General features: G+C 37.6%; 1 protein-coding gene across 1 annotated transcript; it reads left to right on the forward strand.

Moving 5' to 3' along the window:
* The first annotated feature begins 423 nt into the window (after positions 1 to 423).
* On the forward strand, positions 424 to 825 carry LOC110893497. The gene has a single exon (XM_022140604.1). The coding sequence runs from the start codon at positions 424 to 426 to the stop codon at positions 823 to 825; it is 402 nt and encodes a 133-aa protein (XP_021996296.1).
* The last annotated feature ends 24,132 nt before the right edge of the window (positions 826 to 24,957 follow it).

Below are 24,957 nucleotides of genomic sequence, written 5' to 3' on the forward strand. Positions count from 1 at the left end.
TGATATTGTATTAAATTATATACACATGTGCATTATGTTGAAAATTAGAATATGTCGTTGATTTATGGATTCTGAACAAGTGCCTTATGGAGAACTATCCAATTATGTGTAGAATGGCAGCAAACAAATGGTCTTGGGTGGCGGACAACTACAAAAAACAGGGGACGTGACTGTGTGGGATTGGCAATGGAAGAATAAGCCGACAAACGGGGAGGCATGGGTGGAGTTTATGCAGCTTTTGGCAGTGCTGAGAGACACCGGAAGGAAGATGGGTCAAGATGGTTGGGGTTGGCACTCAGAAAATAAGTCGACTTTTAATGTTAAAACCGTTAGAGAGGATTTGTGTGTCACAATCGGGGACCTGTCGAGTGGCTTTGTAATGACCTAGAATGGTTGGGCTACACCTAAAGCCAATATGTTAGCATGGAAAGGCGTCGAAGGCAGGTTACCGACAAAGACGGAGCTGGAAAAAAAGGGGTAATTCAGACCAGCAACACATTGTGCCCGGTTTGCAAATACAAGCAAGAAACTGTTGAACACATTCTCATTACGTGTTTTATGTCGAAAACACTATGGTGGATGGTCGGAGCATGGTTGGGAGTAAAAGATTTTCCTGTAAGCTGGAGATTTCTAAGAAGAAGAAAAAAGGTAGTCAACTGCATAGTGATGGCTACATTATGGATCATATGGTCGAGCAGAAATGAGAAGGTATTCAAAGTCGTGCAGATTTCAAATGCTAGAAGACTGGAACAAGTCCAGGAGTGTACTCTTTTGTGGATGAGTCATAGCCAAAATGGAGAATTAGAGCCAAAATGGAGAATTTAGTGACTGAAGAGTGGTACACTAGTGGTGTGAATGTAATAGAAAATTAGGAGTTTATATGTTTATTGTAAGCGTACTTCTCTAGTTCCTGGCTAGAGTTCTGGTTTGAATATATGGCATCTTGTTATGTTAAAAAATGTCGTTATATATAAAATGATAATGCTCGTGCGCATTATATTGACATGGTTACTGTTTCGCACAAGGCACATGTGCGTACATGTTTACTATTTCACTCCACATCGTTGCTGTTTTGACCAATGCACATGTGCATACATGTTTACCATTTCATTACACATGGTTATTGTTTCGAACAATGCACATGTGCATACACGTATATTTTTTAATTACATGTAATCCGTTTTCCTTACATATACATTAACATATGTAATGTGGTACCCCATACATAATAGGGTACCACATAAGTAATATGATATAAACAAAAATACAATATTTCAAAATATACACATGCATTACCGACATGTTTATTGTTTTTTTATTAATGCACATGTGCATTACCAACATTAACATAATTACAACAAGTAAATATAACACCCTCATCAAAAGAATCACATAATCCGATCAACAATCATTATTGCACATATGCACCACCAACATATACTATATACCAAACAACATATTACATCCTAAATTAACAAATTTAACCATTTGTAATACATTATACAATACCAATATGTATGTTATTTCAAACTATGCACATGTGCAGTACCAACATTCCCTCTACCAAACAACATAATACATCATATATTCACGAACATGGTCATTCGCCTCTGATAACGACAGTTTTTTGTTGCTATCTTCACTCTCATGTTCTTAAGTTGCAAGTCTTGAATTTCTTTATCTTTGTTAAATATGCAAACTTCTCACCACTCCCTTTATACATCTTCGTATGTCGCATAGCGAACAACCCGCAATATGTGAAGTAATAAAGGGATTTCGTTTACTTATTCAATTTTTTCATAGTGATTCCGCTCACTTGTCCTCCTCTTTATGTTTTTTTTCTTCTTGTGCACCTACAAGTGATATATTTAATGTGTTTACATAAATGATAACATTTAACATGAAAGTAATAAAGGGATGCGCATGTGCATGAACTCCCAACTACATCATCGAATATTAGTCAACCTTTTGTACCTCTTTGTTTAACCGTTGCGTAATCATCTTCCATTGCATCTGGCATTTTTTTGACTCTTCATCCCTTGATTTCAAAACGTAAGTTACCTTCTTTGATTTTTTTTTTCCGTTATCAATCTACGATAATAAACAAAACAAAAAACATATGATTAACAAACATACAATCTCAATGAATATGTGCATTAACATTAACTTTATCATTACTATATACATTATGCACATCTGCATCAACATAAATTACATTGTTAACATATTCTGGCAAACTATGCACATGTACAACAACATGAATGGCCTTATTAACATATTCTGGCAAATTATGCACATGTGCCTAACTGCACATTTTCATCCATATGGCTGACCTAACTGAAATAATCCGGCAAAGTATGCATTTGTGCATAACTATGCATGTGCATTAACATGACTGAGCTTATCAACAGGTTTGCTTCGATAAAAAATAATAGACAAAACAAAAGTTACTTTCTTCGATTTTTACCTCTTTGTTTAACTGTCGCGTAATCATCTTCCATTGCATGTCGCATAATCATCTTCCATTGTATCCGACATTTTTTTGACCCTTCATCCATTGACTTCAAAACAAAAGTTACTTTCTTCGATTTTTTCCCGTTGTTGATCTACAATAATATACAAAACAAAAAAATAATAAAATACTAAAAAATAATATCAATAATCATAAAATTATTTTATTATCCTGTTCCGTATAAGCCTATTCTGTATATGCCTATTATGTCGTATTAATGCACATGTGCATTAACTGTATAGATCATAAAATTATCTTATTATCATGTTCCATATAAGCCTATTTTGCCTATTCAGTATAAGCCTATTCTGTCGTGTTAATGCACATGTGCATTAACACCACATAACTTATCGACAGTCATAATTCAGTAGTAAAAACCCTATCATTTACCAAATCAACTTCCGTGTTGCCAATCATATCCAACATTATGCACATAACATCATTCCTTAATAAAAAAAATATATAAAACAACACATCAGTACCGCATTACATATAGTTCATCACAACATTAGCCCTTCTGTTCGCTAAAAAACATATATATACCACAATTTTCAATAATTCATTTATGAAACAACTATTTAAATGTAATAACCACATAATAACATGTTTGAATCGACGGTTAATAGTTGTTTTATCATATACGACTACAAAACAAGGTGTATAAACTTACAAATTCACGGAACGGTGCAACATATAATCGATAGTCCGTTAGACGATGTGTGTTCTTCCGATTATCCCTATCTGTGCACCAAACCTCGATGATTACGATCGTTTTGCCCTAATTTAGATTGGCATACGAATGTGCGATCGATGATTATGTTGTTAATGCACTGATATCGACTAATTTTGATGACGAACTGCTGGTATCTGATATTGTGGAGCGTATATCTTGATTTTGTACGATGAATCGCACGGATTCATGATGATTGTAGGTTATCAGATGTATCGGATGTGAATAATTGATGTGTTGTGATTTATTGTTTGTTTGAAGTCCAAACGAGAGGAGAATCAGGGATGTGAGGCGGTTATTTTAAAAGTTCTATGTATTTACAATAATGTCATGTGTTCACATTAGTTCTCGCGGTTCTCGCAATAAAAGTGGTTCTCGCATGCACCTTACCCTATATATATATATATATATATATATATATATATATAGGATCAGGATTTAGAGAGAACGGTGAAAAGTGTGAGAACGATGAGAACAATTTTGGTGGTGACATGTGGCACTGATGCTAAGTTACACTAAGGGGTAATATTGTCAAAAAAAACCCACTCACATAACTGGGTATTCAAATAAAACGCCATACAAACACCCAAGTCAGAAAAACGCCATGAAAATACCCAGTTAAAAACGCCATAAAACACCTAGTTCAGAAAAATGCCATGAAAAACTCAGTTTAAAACACCATAAAACACTCGGTTCAGAAAAATGCCATGAAAATACCTAATTAAAACGCCATAAAAACACCTAATTCAGAAAAACGCCATAAAAATACATAGTCTGCCATAAAACACCCATTTCAGAAAAACTCCATAAAATCCAGTTAATTTTTTTTTTCAAAAAGTATATCAATAGTATACTCATTGGAAAGATAAAAAACACTGAGTTTTATGGTGTGATTTTTTTCGAAAAATAATCACGTATAAAAAAGCTATTATCGTTTAAATATGATGGGGGAAAATGGCATGTGATTAGCATGTGCACCTTTGTTTGGATCTTTCTATTTTACCCCTCCTGTTAGTTCCAAGGCCCCTATTATTTACAAAAATGCCACCGCATCAATCTTAACCACAAACCACTAAGATCTTGTGGCTGAGAATTGTTCTCACCGTTCTCACACTTTGAGGCGTTCTCTCCTGATCCTGTTCCTATATATATATATATATATATATATATATATATAGAACGATGAAAAGTGTGAGAACGGTGAGAACGATTTTGGTGGTGACATGTGGCATTGATGCTAAATTACACTAAGGAGTAATATTGTCAAAAAAAAACCCACTCACATGAACTGGGTGTTCAAGATAAAACGCCATAAAAACACTCAATTCAGAAAAACGCTATGAAAATACCCAGTTAAAAACACCATAAAACACCTAGTTTAGAAAAACGCCATAAAAAAACTCAGTTGAAAACGCCATAAAACACTCAGTTCAGAAAAACGCCATGAAAATACCTAGTTAAAACGCCTTAAAAACACCTAGTTCAGAAAAACGCCATGAAAATACATAGTCTAAAACGCCATAAAACACCCACTTCAGAAAAACTCCATAAAACCCAGTTAATTTTTTTCGAAAAGTATATCAATAGTATACTCGTTGGAAAGATAAAAAAAAACACTGAGTTTTATGGTGTAATTTTTTTCGAAAAATAATCACGTATAAAAAACTTATTGTCATTTAAATATGATGGTGGAAAATGGCATGTGATTAGCATGTGCACCTTTGTTTGGATCTTCCTATTTTACCTCTCTTGGTAGTTCCAAGGCCCCTATTATTTACAAAAATGTCACCGCATCAATCTCATCCACAAACGACTAAGATCTTGTGGCTGAGAATCGTTCTCACCGTTCTCACACTTTGAGGCGTTCTCTCCTGATCCTGTTCTATATATATATATATAGGAAACCTTTTAATACGTAATAAGGGTAATTACGTCCATCAGATAGTTAGTAACCAATCTAGGATATAATTTTGACCAAATAATATAAGATAAATGAGAATGATTGTCACATATAATAAATATATAATATATGTTTATTCTTACATTCTCATACTTGACGGATTAATCATTTATTATGAGTATTAGATTAGTCAGACAAATATTAATTCTCATTCTAGTTTTAAACTAAAACAGTAGCAGAGAAATATACTCATTAAATCGATATTCAACTCAAGGCCTCAATTAATCATATTGTAATCCCCAATTCAAACCTAAGTAGTTAGGATCAAAACTGACAATTAATCCCTTAAACATTTTGACTTGTTGTGGGTTTAAATCCTGGATCGATTCCTTGATCGTTGAATGCGTATGGACACGTATAATGTGCGGAATCCAAATACGTGTGTGGATCAGACACTCATATATAATTATAATATGATTCCTATTGATGTTTGACAATCACAAAACCACGAAATCAAATGAACAGAGTTTCCCTACTCTAGCCACCAAAAGTTCTCTAATGACAAGACCCTATATTCCTATTTATAGGCAGTGTTCATCCGAACAGCAGTACTCAGCGGATGGTCTCCATCCAGACGGATGGACTCATTTGAACAAAACAAGCTTGCGGATGAACATATTATGCATTCGTTCGGATGGACTTTGTGTCCATCCGTTCAAATGGACTGTATACTTCAACATCATGATGTTCAACTCAGTTCAGCACCGGTCTTGTTGCATCTGATTAAGCTACGATACGTGATTGACGGAAGTGATATACATTATGCACTCATAGACTCCCCCTTGGATATTACTTCAGTCAATCTTATAGCTTTCTGTCTTTTCTCTCTCTCTAAGTCTTCATGAAGCTTTGACATCTTCAGCAACCACAGACTCCCTCTTCAAGCTTCTCTTAATTTTGCTTTCTAAATCAGCTCCCCCTTTCAATTGACTCTTTCTCCAGGCTCCCCCTTTCGTTAAGCTTCCGTGCTTTTCAGGGTCGACACCTGGTTCTTTCTCTTACAAGCTCCTCCAGGATAGTTACCCAGCTATTTGATTGCAAGCCCCCCTTACTTTGAGCTCGTCTTCAGACTCCCCCTTAAACTCAGCTATCAGTAATCGAAAATCTAGCTCTAAACATTTAATCATCGATAAGCTGGAGCATTTCAAATATGTGACTGCACAGGACATCGTTTGTTCACGAAATCTCCTAAAGTAGGGGAGACTGTAGCATCCGTCAAAATTGACCCGTTAAAAAAATATGGATCCTAAGCTCGGAAATTTTTCGAGGATTAAATAACCGTCGAAAGATTTTTTTTTAATTATCGATATGGTTAATTATATATTTAGTTATTTAGTAATCATCAATATAGTTATTTATTTATTAATCTGTTTATTAGATTTAAAAAAAAAGTTTTTAAAGTGGCATAACCTAACCAAGTTAAGTTATATAGTTAGTCATTAAAGTTAAGGGTTAAAACTGCCACTATTAAAGATTAAACAACAGGGACTGATTTTGCAACTTTTTGAAACTATAAAAAAAGGTAACGATAATAACTTAATAAGTATTAAGCATATATCATTTATCACCTAAGATAAAAAAAAAACTATTGTTATTTAAAACATTTTGTCGCTCAAAAGAATACAGCAAACTCACAGCTTGCATCCAGTCATCTTTCCCTTTTTGGGTTCTCACTAATTGTTCGGAAGTATTACGCGCGTTTCCTTTTTTCGTCAATCAATCACGATTCAATCTTAGTCGGTTTCCAAACTCATAGGGTACCTTCGACTACTATAAATACCGCGCGAGCCCTCCCTTTCGATCCCTCAACACACAACTCGACACCCTCTCGCATATTCGCCACACGTTTCGAAACAACCTGCACGTTGTCAGAGGCATCGCCGGAGACCAAGAAGACGACCAGAGATAACGAAGCTCGCCGGAGTTTGAAGCTTCTGCCGAAACAACCGAGTTTGCCGGAACGTCTCGAGTCGTCTCCACGTTTCGGTATACTTCCTGTTAACCCATTTCATTTCTTTCTTTCCTTTTACGAGTAATTATGGCTGGGACTTAACAAAACAAGTGTTTAACAGTGGGTTTCATCTTAACCGTTTTCGTGTATGGTCTTTATCCAGATTGATAATTAACTTATGGTATAACATGCAACCTTTTCTTTTTCTTTTATAAATAAAACTCATAAGGAAACCATGAATGAGTTTTGTTCTGGCCGTTTTTTTTTGGGGCATTTACTTTTAATCCATTTTCTAAATATAAAAGAAAATGAAACCCTTAACTTCACTAAATAAACCAACAATTTAGTGTGTTAAATTTTAACACCCAAGATTTTATTATTGGGCTGAATTTTGTGGTTGTTATTTTTAAACTCATTTTCCTTTTAATAAAATCTTAAAATATCAATAAATTAGCAACTTTTCCTTTTTATTTCTAATTCATTTTCTGTTATGACATCTCTAACCAATAACATAGATGAATTATCGATTATAATTCTTTTTATAACAAACAAGTTACTTTAAACTCTTTTTGTAATAAGTTGATAAAATAAAATAACAAATTAAATAATTTGTAAACTTTGTGTTAGGAATTATATCTAAGCATTCAAATATTAACAAGATCGTCATGACTAGGATAATCTCTTGCGCTTGTTGCAACTCTTTTGGATCCAACTCACTCTCTTCTTTTAACAAGAAATACGCAACGCAATCTAAGGTGAGTATACATGACCCATTTTCGTTTTACACTTTTTGGGTGCAATATGTATTACTTATCAAACTACACCATCACATCAAACATTTTATGCACACTCTATCCATACTCTATGTGATACATTTTAATCATGTTAGACATGTTATGCTACTGTAAACTCTCATGACTATGTGTTCATTAACTTTGCATGCCTCCCCTAACAATGGTAGCGCTATAGGTTGAGAAACGCCCCTCCCGTTATATTAACGGGTATTGTTAGGTTAAACTATGTTAAAACCACCCATACTCTTTTGGGTAGGCACGTTAATTGCGTTAAACTTTGGTTTGGACACGTAGAGTAACATCGTTTCGAGTATACTGTCAATATGATATTGTATTTCACATTTGGATATGAGCAACATTTTAAACACGTATTATGCTATGTATGAAAACTTGTATACTCACCAACATGCTTTTGTTGATTGTACTTTAATACATATTGCAGGTTGATGTTCAAGAAATAACGCAATCAAACTAGGATGGAACTAGAAACCCATTTTAGCATAGTATTTTATTATGTTTGAATTATGATGTACTTGAAAACAATGTATTCCCATTTGATATTAATGAAATGAATTTAATTCATATTGTCATAATAGTGTTATGTTGTTTTGAACAATTTGTACGTCTCATCCCGATGTTTCCGCCATCGGTTGGGGTGTGACAGAGGTCTAGGCCATTGCTGACGCAAAATCAGAAGACCAATTATAATACCCCAGATCTCAAACAATATAAAGACCTAGTATCTCAGAATCAGGCAACCTCTCAAACGAGATTTCGGAGGTTATCCATATATCCGAGAGATGTTCCCCACGAGATAAGTAAGCTATTGATATTTAGGTTTATATCTCGAAATCAATCTACTAAAACCTACTGGAACATCATCAATGAGACCGTTTATCACATTTGACTTTCCATTTCTTTAGCGTACTGTGACTGTCTACTGATGTACTATCATTTCTCTTTTTACACAAAACTCTTTTTCATTTTCTATTGTTTTTGGCTTTTTCAAATTTTCAAATGTTTTTGTATTTTCAATATTTTCAAATTTTTACTCCCCCCTAAAATTCAAAACATTTAAAGAAAATTTGACAACCCGATGTAGATAGCTTTGTCTCGCCATCCGTTTTCTGCTTTACATGCTCTGTTTTGCAGAAATTACCCCCATGATTTACAACACATTGATTTTTAACAATGTTAAAACCATTTAATCATTTGTGAAATAATCGTGTTTGTTCAACCATGAGGGTTTCAGCATATTCAATCAACATATTTTTTAAAATTTTTGAATTTTGACAATTTTAAAACACAAAGATGTTTTTTTTTTTCATTTTTAAATTTTTGACAAAATAAAAACACATTTTTGGTTTTTAAAATTTTTCTATTTTAGGATTTTTGATTTATTGTTTATTTATGTACAAAACAAACAAACTCCCTAATTTTTAGTTGCAGGGATCCTCCTCCTCCGGTGCCAGGTTGCTCCGCTCTCCGATTTGATATTCAATGATCTTCTGGAGCACCTGTACATACACCCAATTCAATCATTTGAATAATGCAACCTAAGCCTACTTTGACTCAGGTAGCTTAATATGTATCTTTCCAGGTAAAACTCGATAATTTCTTTCATTTTTCTCAAAAACATTTTTATTCCGATTGTAGGATCGCGATCTAACCCGAATGAGTCGTTCAGAGGAGCTTTACTCTGTTTCAGGTGCGGAATAACAAGAAACAAAGCTAGAAATAGCTGATTCTTCACTTTAACTACTGATTGTATTGATTGGAATGCAATTACAGTCAGTCTTCACACCGGCAGCACCTCGGTATGGAATTCGTACAACTGTTACATGATTTCGCTCATGGAGACCTATATATCATATGAGCGAAATCAGCCTGACCACATAAGCAAAATCAGACTTTGTGATTCCGCCTGAAATCACCTGTCTGGCACTATGAGCGAAATCAGCATGCTAAACTCTATACTCTTCCTATTTTCTCGTATAACGTGCCCTAATCTATATAATGCAATCTAAGACTCAATCCAAGACGAAGTCGACAGATGTAGTGCACTAACAGACTCCCCCTCAGATGTTGACGAGTCGTCCATCGAGTCTTTGACAATGTCATGTCTTCACTTCTTCAGTCTTGATCAGCCTCTGGGCTTCTTTCTCTCTATCTTCATCAACAGACTTCCCTTTAGCAATATCTACTTGAATATCTGCAGACTTCCCCTCTCGATTTACTGGCATTTCTTTGTTCTTTAACAATATCTTCTTCAAGATCGTTGTCTGGCTTTCACATATCCAATATAGTTGCCTGGATTTAACCTTCACCACAGAATCAAAACTTGGCTCTAGCTCTATCCATAGAAACTTCAGGATCGATCAGCCTGGCTTTTGATTTCAGAGACTACAGGAATCAGAAACCTGGCTTTCTTCAATCAGAGTCCTCAGGTATTGTAACCTGGCTTTCGTTCAGCTTGGATCTCAGGATTGAATTAACCTGGCTCAACTTTACCTGCAAACCTCTACCTCAAGGTAAGATTTACATTTTTAACAATTTGAGTATAAACGTATGCATCAACACCGACTCCCTCAAATCACTTTCTTTATGATGAACCACTTGTTGATTTAAAAACACATTTGATATTCAATATACACTCCCCCTCACAACAATGTCATCATGTTTAGCACTCGGAATTTTGAAAATCAGTTTTCCAACATCAGTTGTCGAAAATCTTTTTGACTTTTTCAAAAGTTTATGCTAAAACACACACAAAATCTTTTTGGATTTTCTGAAAGAAACTAGATGACACCACTTGTAGAATCAGAATAATGCAGAAATGAAATAATTACAACAGCAATGACTATCAATTTTATTGTTTCATCAGCATGCTGAGGGCGAAGCTATGTTTCAAGCTTTTGCGGAAAGCATTATCCGGGGACTAGGTCAGAACTTCCATTCAGCAGAAGTCCAGGGATAATACCCCAGATATCACTGAACATAAAGACCTAGTATCTTAGAATAAGGGACCTTTCAAACAAGATTTCAGGGGTTACCTATATATCCAAGCAGTTGTTAACCCACAGAACAAGCAAGTTCGAATTTTATGTTTATATCTCGTCGCAATTTACTAAATGTATAAAAACCTACTGACACATCCATAGTGACATTATTTATCACATTTTATCTTTACAATTCTTTAGCATGTTGTGACAGTCCACTGATGTACTATCATTTCCTCTTTTCACAACAAAACTCATTTATGATTTTATCATGTTTTTGGATTTTTCAAATTTTCTAATGTTTTTGGATTTTCTGAAATTTTCTACTCCCCTTAAAATGCAAACACATTAAAGAAAAATTGAAAAACATGACTCATGACCCAATTGTAAACTAAAACTATACAGAAACTTGACAACTGACATCGAATTGCATCAATTCGCCATTCACTCGGCATAAACAATCAGAACTCCCCCTATCACAAACCATTTTCTCATTTAGATTTCAAAACACTTAAGTTTGTTTTAATCAAAATGATTTTTGTGACAACTCGAGTTTCCGAGATTCCACTTTCGCATTTATTACACGTTCACTGTTTGTTTAGTGCTTACTTACTCAATTTGTTTGCTTTGTAACTGTATACGTTTTGATTTGATAAAGTGTATTGTGATTGTTGCATGGTTATGTGTTATTTTACGAATGATTTGACAAATACATGAACTTGGTGATGAAACTGTAAATTATAGGTGGTGTGTGTGTTTTGTGTAAAGGATGATACTTAGGGGTGTTTAGTGGTAATAATGAAAATAAAACAAAACCCCTTAACCCTAATCATTCTCACCAATTTCAATCATACGTCACTTCAAATCATTCTCTCCACAATCATTTCTCTCATCATTCTTGGCTATCATTCTTGGCTACATAAGTTCTCTTGCATCAATCTTGATCTTCCAATCCATCTAGAATCAATCTAAGGTAAACGTTTAATGATTATTTGTTGTTAATCCTTGATTATGTGATTCATGCAAAACCCTAGTTCTACATATAATGGCTCTGTGTTTATTGATCCTCCTGCTTATGGTGAAATGGTTTGTGAATAGTTGCTTAATCAAATGCTTGACAATGAGATGCATGATATGTTAGAATTGTTTGATTGTTAATTAGATTACAACACTAGCAATGTTTGGGATTAGGGTTTTGATCGTAGTCTGCAAATGTAACTGTTCCATTGAAAACTGTAAAATAGTTTTGGAATTCACGCATGTTGATAACTCGGAGTTAAGTGTCAAGGTTTTGTGAAGTCACAAGTCTGAGGTTGTCACTTGCCTCCGAATTTTTGTAATGCACAACAAGGTCCAAACTTTATCATTGTATGTGGTCCGAACTTTATTTTGTATGTGGTCCGACTTTTGATTTGTAATATGTGGTCCGAGTTTTGTGATGTAACATGTGGTCCGACTTTTTTTTGAATGATGTAAAGGTCCGAATTTTTGCAAGGCTTGAAGGGTCCGAACTTTGTAAGTGTATTAAGGGGTCCGAGTTTGTAGAAATACATGGGGTCCGAGTTTTATAAGCATGAATGGTCTGAGTTTTTGTAAATGATAAATGATCCGAATCTTGATAATGAAACATGGTCCGAACTTTTGACAAGTATGCATGGTCCGAACTTTTAGTGATGAATAAGTGTCTGAGTTTGTTGATGCTATATTGTCCGAATTTCATGTATGAATAAGTGTCTGAGCTTATGGCAAACACCAGTGTTAGAACCCAATGTTAACACTAGGGATCCGAGTTTATTTATAATGCCAAGTTCAAAACCATGTATGAGGAACACCATGCTACTGTATGCTACTGTATATTACTGGATGATACTGTATGTATGAACAATCTATGTCATGTCATTCTGTACACGATTATCACACGGAACACAATTGTTTGGACATCAAGGAATTGTAAACCCTAATTGAACGTAAACACTTACATTGAGTTTATGTGCATTGTACCTTAGGTCGTGTGTAACGGACCTAACCATTAATTAACACTAGAAGCAATAACAAACCGAGCAAACCAAGGTGAGTTCACACTCTAACCAAGGCATGGGATTCCCGGGGTTGGGAATGGGATTGAAGGAATGGGATTGTACTTACACTATTACTAGACTATCTACCATCGTCCTCGGATGCGAAGGATACATACGTAAAACCTACGTATACTTGTACTCATCACTGTCCTCAGGTTGCGAAGGACACTTACGAAAAACCTACGTAAACTTATACTCACTACTGCCTCGGGTTGTGTCAGGCACTTACGTAAAACCTACGTAAACCCCCGCGTACCACTGTCCTCGGGTTGGGAAGGACACTTACGTAAAACCTACGTAAACCTTGTACGTACTACTGTTCTCAAGTTAAGAAGAACACTTATGGTTACAAATAGTCTAGTGTATATGCAACTATGGGAAGCCCCCACTAATAGATCATACTATCGGCCTAGTAGAGCCACACGTTACGAAACAAACTTACTATTACGAACTTACTTACTGTGAACTCGCTCAACTAGTTGTTGACTCTCTGTTGCATGCCTTGCAGGTCGTTAGGTATACATGGAGCTTGCACTGGGAGGCGCGGTCGTTGTGGACAAGGATCGTGAATGCTTTGATTAAACATTTGACCTTTCATACTTTGCTTCTGTTGGGCTTTTACTCATATGCTTCCGCTAAACGTTGAATTTATACTTATGTTTTAAACACCTTTCATATGGATCGGTTTGGTTAAATTACATTTACTTTACTATTTACATTGTTCTATATGATTGGTGGCTTGATCTTGGTCAGTCACGCTGCCAAGCGGTGATACTCTGCGGGTGGATTTTGGGGGTGTGACAGATTGGTATCAGAGCCATTGTTTATAGAGAACTCGGTTTTAATAAGGGAAAAACGTTTTTATTAAAACCAGACTGTAACCAGTACAGTGCTCAACGATCCACAACGACGCCTCGCTCCACGTGCAAGACTCAACATTCTAGGTAATATGGTTATGTTTATTGCCTACATGCTAGAATTACATAGAACTTTGCTTGTGGTATGCCTAGATTACATTGCCTGCTATTCGTTATTGCTTGAGAACACTTGCGTGCTTACTCTCTTCTGTCATCGCACTATTCGCGAACCTCTCTCACTTATGTTACATTTGCTATGAAGATCATGGCTGGACGTATTAACTTGACTCAAGCCCAGTTGACGGCTCTCATCAATGAACAAGTTGCTGCGGCACTTGCAGCTGCACAAGCAGGTAGTATACCCTGCAGTTGTGACTCATACTAGGATCTTTAGATCCTACATTCCTAAACCAACTCTTGTGTTTAACCTTGTCCTATTCTTAAACACTAGGTCAACACGCTCAGCAACCTGTTTGCACTTTCAAGAACTTCATGGACTGTCGTCCTAGCACGTTTAGTGGCACTGAAGGAGCGGTTGGACTCCTCCATTGGTTCGAAAAGCTCGAGTCGGTATTTGAGATGTGTGAATGCCCTGAGGCTCGCAGGGTGAAATACGCCACTGGTACTCTAGAAGGAATTGCGCTAACTTGGTGGAACGCGCAAGTTCAGATTTTAGGGTTGGCAGCTACTAACGCCACCCCTTGGAACGATTTCAAGGAACTTATCAAGCGAGAATACTGCACACGTGATGACATCCACAAGTTGGAAGTGGAGCTCTACCATTTGAAAATGACAGGGTTGGAAATTGAAGCCTATACGAAACGGTCAAACGAGCTGGCCATCTTGTGTCCAACTATGGTGGACCCTCTAGTCAAGCGCATTGAGTTGTACCTCAAGGGGTTAGCACCTGAAATTCAGAGCCATGTGACATCGGCTAACCTTAATAACATCCAGGATGTTCAGCGTCTTGCTCATCGCCTCACGGATCAGGCAGTGGAACAGAACAGGTTGCCTAAACGTATCAGCGCTGCTACTACCGTTACCACTTCTGCTACTCCTACTACTCCCAGTGACAACAAGAGAAAATGGGAGGGGGATTCCAGCAAGGGATCAGCTTCAGTTCAGTCTCAGGTTCAGCAACAAAAGACTGACAACTATCAGAGCCCTGGTCAGCTATCTTCGGGCAATCACAGACAGGGTGGATACCGAGGAAACCTTCCAAGATGCAACAACTGTAATTGTTACCACAGTGGCCAGTGCAACAAGGGTCGCTGTCAGAGATGCCTCAAGATGGGTCATGAGGCCAAGGATTGTAGGAGCCCACGGCCTGCGACTCAGAATCAGCAGCAGCAACAAACACCACAGAATTAGCAACAGGGCAACAAGGGATGTTTTCATTGTGGCGCTGAAGGTCACTTCAAAAGACACTGCCCTCAGTTAAACCGAAACCAGAACAACAATAATAACAACAATAACCAAGGCAACGGAAACAACGGTGGGAACAACAACGGCAACGAAGCAAGGGGACGGGCATTTGTGCTGGGGCAGGGTGATGCCAGGAATGATCCCAACGTAGTTATGGGTAAGTTTCTTCTTGACGACTTTTATGTTACTGTATTGTTTGATTCGGGTGTGGATACCAGTTATGTGTCTTTGAAAGTTAGCCAAATGTTAAAACGTACACCCACACTTCTGAACACCAAACATGTCGTAGAGTTAGCTAATGGTAAAAGTCTAGAGGCCACACACATAGTTCAGGGTTGTAATCTTATCCTCGCTGGTCAGACTTTCTCTATCGACCTCATTCCTATAGTTCTGGGTAGTTTCGACATCGTCATTGGTATGGACTGGTTATCCAAACAGCAAGCAGAGATCCTATGTAAGGAGAAGATCATTCGTATTCCCCGTCCTGGTAAAGAACCTCTCGAAGTTCAAGGTGACAAGAGTGGTGCTGTGGTTGGCATCATCTCCTTCCTGAAGGCCCAAAAGTGTTTACAAAAGGGTCATACTGCCATTTTGGCACTAGTTACGGATGCATCAACGAAAGCGAAAAGAATAGAGGATATCCTAGTTGTACGCGATTTTCCTCAAGTGTTTCCTGAAGATTTACCTGGGCTACCGCCTCATCGCCAGGTCGAGTTTCAAATTGAGCTAGCTCCAGGTGCAGCACCTATAGCTCGCGCACCGTATCGTTTAGCTCCAACTGAACTGGAAGAACTGTCAAAGCAACTACAAGAGCTCTTGGATAAGGGTTTTATTCGTCCTAGCTATTCGCCCTGGGGAGATCCAGTGCTGTTTGTGAAAAAGAAAGACGGTACCTTCAGGATGTGCATTGATTATCGTGAGCTCAACAAGGTGACAGTGAAGAACCGCTATCCTCTTCCACGAATTGATTACTTATTCGACCAGTTGCAAGGGTCGAGCTACTACTCCAAGATTGATCTAAGGTCAGGTTACCATCAGCTGAGAGTCCTGGATGAGGATGTCTCTAAGACAGCATTCAGAACTCGCTACGGCCACTACGAGTTTCTAGTCATGCCATTCGGGCTAACGAACGCACCTGCAGTTTTCATGGATCTAATGAACAGAGTGTGCAAGCCTTACTTAGACAAATTTGTGATTGTTTTCATCGACGACATCCTGATCTACTCCAAGAGTCAGGAGGAACACGAGCAGCATCTACGACTTATCTTGGAACTTCTTCGAAAGGAACAACTGTATGCCAAGTTTTCAAAATGCGACTTCTGGCTTCGTGAAGTCCACTTTCTAGGCCATGTGGTAAACAAGGATGGGATTCATGTTGATCCATCCAAGGTAGATTCGATCAGGAACTGGCCGGCACCGCGTACACCAACGGAAATACGCCAGTTCTTGGGTTTGGCAGGTTATTACAGACGGTTCATCAAAGACTTCTCAAAGATCGCACAGCCGCTTACATACTAACACAGAAAGGTGTTACCTATCGTTGGGGTAATCCCCAGGAAACCGCTTTTCAGTACCTAAAGGATAGGCTTTGCAGCGCACCTATTCTTTCATTGCCAGAGGGCACAGACGATTTTGTGGTCTATTGCGACGCGTCGATTCAGGGTCTTGGTTGTGTATTGATGCAAAGGAATAAAGTCATTGCTTACTCCTCGCGCCAACTTAAAGTTCACGAGCGGAACTACACTACACACGATTTAGAGCTGGGAGCTGTTGTATTCGCGCTTAAGATATGGCGACACTACCTGTACGGTACCAAGTGCACTATCTACACCGATCACAGGAGTCTCGAGCATATTTTCAAGCAGAAGGAATTGAACATGCGGCAACGTCGATGGGTTGAACTACTGAACGATTATGAATATGCCATCAAGTACCATCCAGGCAAAGCCAATGTTGTGGCTGATGCCCTCAGTCGAAAAGATACTACACCTAGGCGTGTACGAGCCTTGCAACTCACTATTTAGTCTAGTCTTCCTGCACAGATACGAGATGCTCAGGTAGAAGCATTGAAACCAGAAAACGTCAGTGCTGAAGCCCTACGCGGCTCAAGGCAACGATTAGAACAAAGGGAAGACGGCGCCTACTATGTAACAGGACGCATTTGGGTTCCACATTATGGCAAGTTACGCGAGCTGGTAATGGATGAAGCTCACAAGTCTCGCTACTCGGTACATCCAGGTTCGGACAAAATGTACCACGATCTTAGAACTACGTACTGGTGGCCTAGCATGAAGGCCCACATAGCAACTTATATCGGCAAGTGTTTGACCTGTGCGAGGGTCAAGACGGAGTACCAGAAACCCTAAGGCCTACTTCAGCAACCCAAGATACCACAGTGGAAATGGGAAGAAATTTCCATGGATTTTGTTACTGGCCTGCCTAGATCCCAGCGTGGGAATGATACTATTTGGGTGATCGTGGATCGACTCACTAAATCTGCTCACTTCTTGGCTATCAAGGAAACTGACAAGTTCTCTACATTAGCAGACCTTTACCTGAAAGAAGTTGTTTCGAGGCATGGAGTGCCAACCTCTATTATTTCAGATCGTGATGCACGATTTACTTCAGAACTATGGCAAGCAATGTACAAATCTTTTGGCTCTCGGTTAGACATGAGCACAGCTTACCACCCTCAGACAGATGGGCAGGCTGAGCGCATTATCCAGACTCTAGAAGACATGCTTCGGGCGTGTGTTATCGATTTCGGCAACAGCTGGGAAAAACATCTCCCGTTAGTAGAGTTTTCGTACAATAACAGTTACTACACCAGCATACAAGCCGCTCCATTCGAGGCATTGTACGGGCGTAAATGTCGATCACCTCTTTGTTGGGCAGAGGTGGGTGATAGTCAGATCACAAGTCCAGAAATGGTAGTTGATGCTACTGAACGGATTGCACAGATACGACAACGCATGGCGGCAGCTCGTGACCGTCAGAAAAGTTACGCTGATAAACGCAGAAAACCGCTCGAGTTCCAAGTTGGGGATCGAGCGCTACTCAAAGTCTTACCCTGGAAGGGTGTGGTTCGTTTTGGTAAACGAGGCAAGCTCAATCCGCGGTATGTTGGACCGTTCGAAATCACTGAAAGAATAGGCAAAGTAGCCTACAGACTAAACCTACCAGCTGAACTCGGTGCAGTTCACAACGTTTTCCACATGTCGAATCTGAAGAAGTGTCTGTCAGATGAGACCCTCATAGTTCCTTTGAAGGAACTCACTATCGACGAACAGTTGCATTTCGTCGAGGAACCTGTTGAAATCACGGACCGGGACGTTAAGGTCCTCAAGAACACTAGAACACCTCTTGTACGAGTTCGTTGGAACTCCAGTCGTGGCCCAGAGTATACCTGGGAACGAGAAGACCAAATGGAACTCAAGTATCCCCAGTTATTCGGAAACCATGCAACCACTACTGAGGCTGAAGCTACTACAGAATTTCGGGACGAAATTCCAAATTAACGGGGGGATGATGTGACACCCCAGGAAAACCAGTAAACGATACAACTTAACTAGCTTCCTCAGTAACCGCATGCTAAATTTCGGGACGAAATTTCTTTCAAGTTGGGGATAATGTGACAACTCGAGTTTCCGAGATTCCACTTTCGTGAGAGCTCAGGTCGATACTTCCGTATACGCAAAGAGATGACAGCTTCGACTTTTCGATGTGTCCCCTTTAGAGGATCTTTTGATTACAACAGCAGCGACTATCAATTTTATTGTTTCATCAGCATGCTGAGGGCGAAGCTATGTTTCAAGCTTTTGCGGAAAGCATTATCCGGGGACTAGGTCAGAACTTCCATTCAGCAGAAGTCCAAGGATAATACCCCAGATATCACTGAACATAAAGACCTAGTATCTTAGAATAAGGGACCTTTCAAACAAGATTTCAGGGGTTACCTATATATCCAAGCAGTTGTTAACCCACAGAACAAGCAAGTTCGAATTTTATGTTTATATCTCGTCGCAATTTACTAAATGTATAAAAACCTACTGACACATCCACAGTGAGATTATTTATCACATTTTATCTTTACAATTCTTTAGCATGTTGTGACAGTCCACTGATGTACTATCATTTCCTCTTTTCACAACAAAACTCATTTATGATTTTATCATGTTTTTGGATTTTTCAAATTTTCTAATGTTTTTGGATTTTCTGAAATTTTCTACTCCCCCTAAAATGCAAACACATTAAAGAAAAATTGAAAAACATGACTCATGACCCAATTGTAAACTAAAACTATACAGAAACTTGACAACTGACATCGAATTGCATCAATTCGCCATTCACTCGGCATAAACAATCAGAACTCCCCCTATCACAAACCATTTTCTCATTTAGATTTCAAAACACTTAAGTTTGTTTTAATCAAAATGATTTTTGTGACAACTCGAGTTTCCGAGATTCCACTTTCGCATTTATTACACGTTCACTATTTGTTTAGTGCTTACTTACTCAATTTGTTTGCTTTGTAATTGTATACGTTTTGATTTGATAAAGTGTATTGTGATTGTTGCATGGTTATGTGTTATTTTACGAATGATTTGACAAATACATGAACTTGGTGATGAAACTGTAAATTATAGGTGGTGTGTGTGTTTTGTGTAAAGGATGATACTTAGGGGTGTTTAGTGGTAATAATGAAAATAAAACAAAACCCCTTAACCCTAATCATTCTCACCAATTTCAATCATACGTCACTTCAAATCATTCTCTCTACAATCATTTCTCTCATCATTCTTGGCTATCATTCTTGGCTATCATTCTTGGCTACATAAGTTCTCTTGCATCAATCTTGATCTTCCAATCCATCTAGAATCAATCTAAGGTAAACGTTTAATGATTATTTGTTGTTAATCCTTGATTATGTGATTCATGCAAAACCCTAGTTCTACATATAATGGCTCTGTGTTTATTGATCCTCCTGCTTATGGTGAAATGGTTTGTGAATAGTTGCTTAATCAAATGCTTGACAATGAGATGCATGATTGTAGGATCGTTTGTTGACCTCACGAGTCGTTCAGAGAAGATCTAGTCCAGATTAAGAGGCGGAAACTAATAACCTGGTGCAATTGAAGCCGTATTCACTTTAATATCGCTGTTGTATTGATTTCAAGTACTTTTACAAGGTCTAACAGCACTTCGGCAGCACTTCGTGGCTCGCCGAAAGAAACTACACTGTTACTATGTGCTGGATCGCCCCTAGGTATATATAGACTTCATGGACCGCTCATACGACATGTCCGTATGAGCGGTTCCACCTCAAAGCCATAAAAGCGATCCTAACAAGTCCATAAAGGCGATCCAGAACAACTATGACACAAAAACGATCCTAGATTGGTACATAAAAGCGATCCTATATAATTCAAACTATTCTAGGATTCCGTGCCATATTTCATCTGTTCAATCTTCACAACTTGATGAAAGACGTAGTCAGCAGACGTAGGTGCACTAACAAACTCCCCCTCGGATGTTGACGGAGTCTTCATCAATGTCTTCATTTCAGACTGCAATCTACAATCTTCATCAGTCGACAATCTGTTCTTTGAAATATCTATCGTTTCAAGAATCCTGATTCTCTATCTCCATCATCAACACACTCTACTCTCTTGAATGTTAACTTGGTATCTTCAGACTCCCCCTCTCACACAGCTGGGATCTTAGTCTGAAATTCAAACTTCATCAGGTTTAAGATCATAACCTGGCACTTTAATACCTGCACAATCTCTTACCCAACCATAAGTTTCTATAAAAATAAAATTTTTCAACAATTTTAGAAACTATGATGAATACATCACAATAATAATGATTTTGCATTCAAGAATATTATTGGATTTCATCAAAAACAATTTTATCATTTCTCTCTCAAACACTCCCCAAACCAGTTCTTCAAGTTTAGCACTTTGAACTTCGAAAATCAGCATATCAATACCAGTTGTCGAAAATCTTTTTGACTTTTCAAAATTTATGCTAAAACACACTGAAAATCTTTTTGGATTTTTCGGAATGAAAGTAAATGCAGAAAATGAAATATTTACAGACAATATTTTTGTGAGTTCGTGCAAGAGGATCATATCAGTTATGAAACATATCGCAAACACCGTTAAGCTTGATTACATGATAAGTTCTAAACAATTTACCTAGATTGTCAGTATGTTTGTCCACTTAAATTTTCAACACAGATTTCAATCGATTCGAGATACGATATTAATGTTTTAAAGACTTAAACTCAATTGTGTATCACTCCACTTGAATATACTCCCGTATCCAGATCCCAAATATTCAGTCTTACAGGTGAGTATACCACAGATGATATCTGTAAAGGGGTAATGTGCGAGGGCCGTGAGAGCTCAGGTCGATACTTCCGTATACGCAGAGAGATGACGGCTTCGACTTTTGGTGGGTCCCCTTTAGAGGATCTTTTGTTACAACAGCAAAGATTACCAATTTTATTGTTTAATCAGTCTGCTGAGGGCGGCGCTTATATTTCAAAGCTTTTTGCAGAAAGTATTATTCGGGGACTAGGTCAGTATTTCCATACAGTAGAAGTCCCGGAATAATACCCCAGATATCACTGAGCATAAAGACCTAGTATCTCAGAATACGGGACCTTTCAAACAAGATTTCGGGGGTTACCCATATATCCAAGAATAGTTACCCACGAATCAAGCAAGTTTGATTTAGGTTTATATCTCGTTTCAATTTACTAAATGTGCGAAAATCTACTGACACATCCGCAGTAAGATTGTTTATCACATTTTGACTTTCCAATTCTTTAGCGTGTTGTGATCGTTCACTGATGTACTATCATTTCCTATTTTTCGCAACAAAAACTCATTTTTCAATTTTATCATGTTTTTGGCTTTTTCAAATTTTCTGATGTTTTTGGATTTTCTAAAAATTCTTACTCCCCCTAAAATTCAAATACATCTAAAGAAAATTTAAAACAAACTATACAGAACATGACAACTGATATCAAAACACTTCAATTCTCCATCCGTTTGGCTTAAACAATCAGAACTCCCCCTCACAACAAACTATTTTCCCATAATGATTTCAAAACACTTAAGTTTGTTTTAATCAGAATGGTTTTTCCGGAAAATAAGTTTAGTTGTTTTTATCTTTTGTAAAATGGGGTTCAAATCATCACTTTGTTTACCAAATTCTTGAATGATAATTAAATCAAGTCCAATTTAATGACCCTGATTTAACCACTTGTAAGATCTACATCAATTACTACCATACAACCACTTGTAAGTTTAGCAATTCAATCTCTTCAAACCTGTTTTTCAACCAATTACCATCTTTAGGTTGAATTCTCAAGATGCCGATTCCTACTCCTCGCTTACAAACCTGGGAGTTCCGGCAAGTCCTGCAACTTCACAAACAGATTTAGAAAGATGCCGATTCATGATCCGCAATACCATCTTGGGATCTCCGGCAAGTCAGGATTTTATTCTTGGAAAAATATATCCACCCAAGCCTGACCATCCTTGGGTGTAACCTCATCATTTTCATCCTTCTTTTCAACCGACTTGTAAACCCATCCTTTGGAAGCATAAAACTCCTGAATGCTTTGGGCCTTACCACTGGCCATTCTTCCAAAGATGCGTTTCACATTGCCGTTGAAAGTTTTTCCAACATCAATTTTCTTTTTGTCTGAATAAAATTGATTTGGAACGTCAACTTTTCCGATTTTAGATTTGTAATTTTTAGCATGTAGTGGCGGAAAATTCACATCGTCCACTTTCGGAGTTTTCTTTACAACCTTTCCTTCAACACATGGCTCCTCTGATTTTATGGAATCAGATTCATCACCAGAACTGTTACCTGAACCTTTCACAACCCATTTCTGATTTGATTCTTTGCCTATGTGTTTGGAAACACTCTGTGAAGATTCTCCTTTTTCATAAGTTGAATTCTCAAAGCCTGTAAACTTCCGGGTTGATAGTTCAGTCGTTTCAACAACTTTTTCTTTCATTTTTCTTGAGATTTCCTGTTTTGGTCTGAATGTCTTCGGACAATCTTTCGCAAGATGACCAACAGCTTTACACTGAAAACAGGATCTCTTTTCAACCTTCTTCAGAACTTCGGTCTTCTTTAGTTCTTCTTGCTTCTTGGCAAGGAATTCCTGATTTGTCTGATTTCTGAATAATTTTTCTTTTTCAGCTTCCGAAGTTTTCCCTGAAACAAACATATTTTTTTGTTTATAAAATTTTTCATTTTTATAGTTTTTCGGTGGAATAAAACCAAGACCTTTCTTTTTGTAATTACGATCATGGTTTGGTTTCTTTTGGAAACTATAACCACAATTGTAACCCATTTTCTTGTTGATTCTTTGTTGATCTCTTGAAGTGTATTGTTTAGGTTTTCCATTAAGATTAAAATCTTTTATTTCAGAAATATTAATTTCTGTGATTTTGAAAACCTTTTGAATCATTTCAATTCTGACACTTCTTATTGGAAAACTTTCATCTGAATATAATTTGTCAGAACCCTTCAAAGTATATGCTACTTTGACTGATTCATCATTCAAATTAGATTTCGAAAGTAAAAACTCTTTGTTATAAACCCGTTTGTCCTTTTTGACTGTTTGCTTTGACGCACTGGACCCAGACCTTGACTCGGGTTTTGACTCCTCATTGTCATCTTTGTCTAACACCTGATCGACCACACTTTTTATCAACTTTGACTCATGATCAGTGTCTGATGACGTGTACGTGACATCGATACTTTCTGGCAAGTTATCCGAAAGCCCAGACTCCCATTTCAGATTGATCGCTTTATTGACTCTTTCTGAATTAGGATTTCGGGGTGAATATCCATTTTCGACCGGGGGCGGACATCTATTGTAGGATACACTCGGTTTCTTACCAGAAGCTTTCACTTTTTCTTCATCTTTTGTCACGGATTGTTCTTCTTCACCAATCTTCACTTCTTCAAAGGTCTTCAAATCTTTCACCACCGGATAAATCCTGTCAACAACAAAAGTAGAACATGAGTAGCTGTCCAATAATTTCTTGACTTTCTCAGTTTCTATCTTTTGTGTCGCTAACTGAAGCTCGAGATCTGCACACTTCTTAATGTTATAATTTGCTGTATCAAGCTGTCTCAGATAAGCTATTTTCAAAGTGTTCATAGCTTCAGCTTGTTCACCATCAGAATCTGTATATTTGTTGATTTCTCTGTTCATGGTATCATACGATTCTTTCAGCTTGTGAATGTTATGCAATAACTCATTGTTCTGTTTTATCAACGAATCACAATTCATGCATTTTTCTGGGACCATGACCGGTTCAGCCTCTATTTTAATCTCGAATTCAGGAACCTCTTTGACTATCTTGCTTGAATTTAAAAATCGAGCTCTCCTCAATTTTTCCGCTTTTGCTTCTTCCTTCAATCTCTCTTCCTCTTCAACCTCCTCTCTGATCTGTCTTCGTCTCTCTTCAGCAGCTTCCATGACTTTTCTGCATCTTTCTGCACATTTCAAATCATAAGCATTAGCAAAGAAAGCATGAGAAGTATTTTTGGCCATAAAATCTTGATCTTGACAAAAATCATCCCAAGTAAATCCTTCAGCCATCTTCTCGT

The sequence above is a fragment of the Helianthus annuus genome, chromosome 12, assembly GCF_002127325.2.
Source record: "Helianthus annuus cultivar XRQ/B chromosome 12, HanXRQr2.0-SUNRISE, whole genome shotgun sequence".
In the NCBI taxonomy this organism is placed as follows: Eukaryota; Viridiplantae; Streptophyta; class Magnoliopsida; order Asterales; family Asteraceae; genus Helianthus; species Helianthus annuus.

What these genes read in the sequence shown, in the direction of transcription:
- LOC110893497 (XM_022140604.1), top strand. Translation starts at nt 424, where the DNA reads ATGGAAAGGCGTCGAAGGCAGGTTACCGACAAAGACGGAGCTGGAAAA.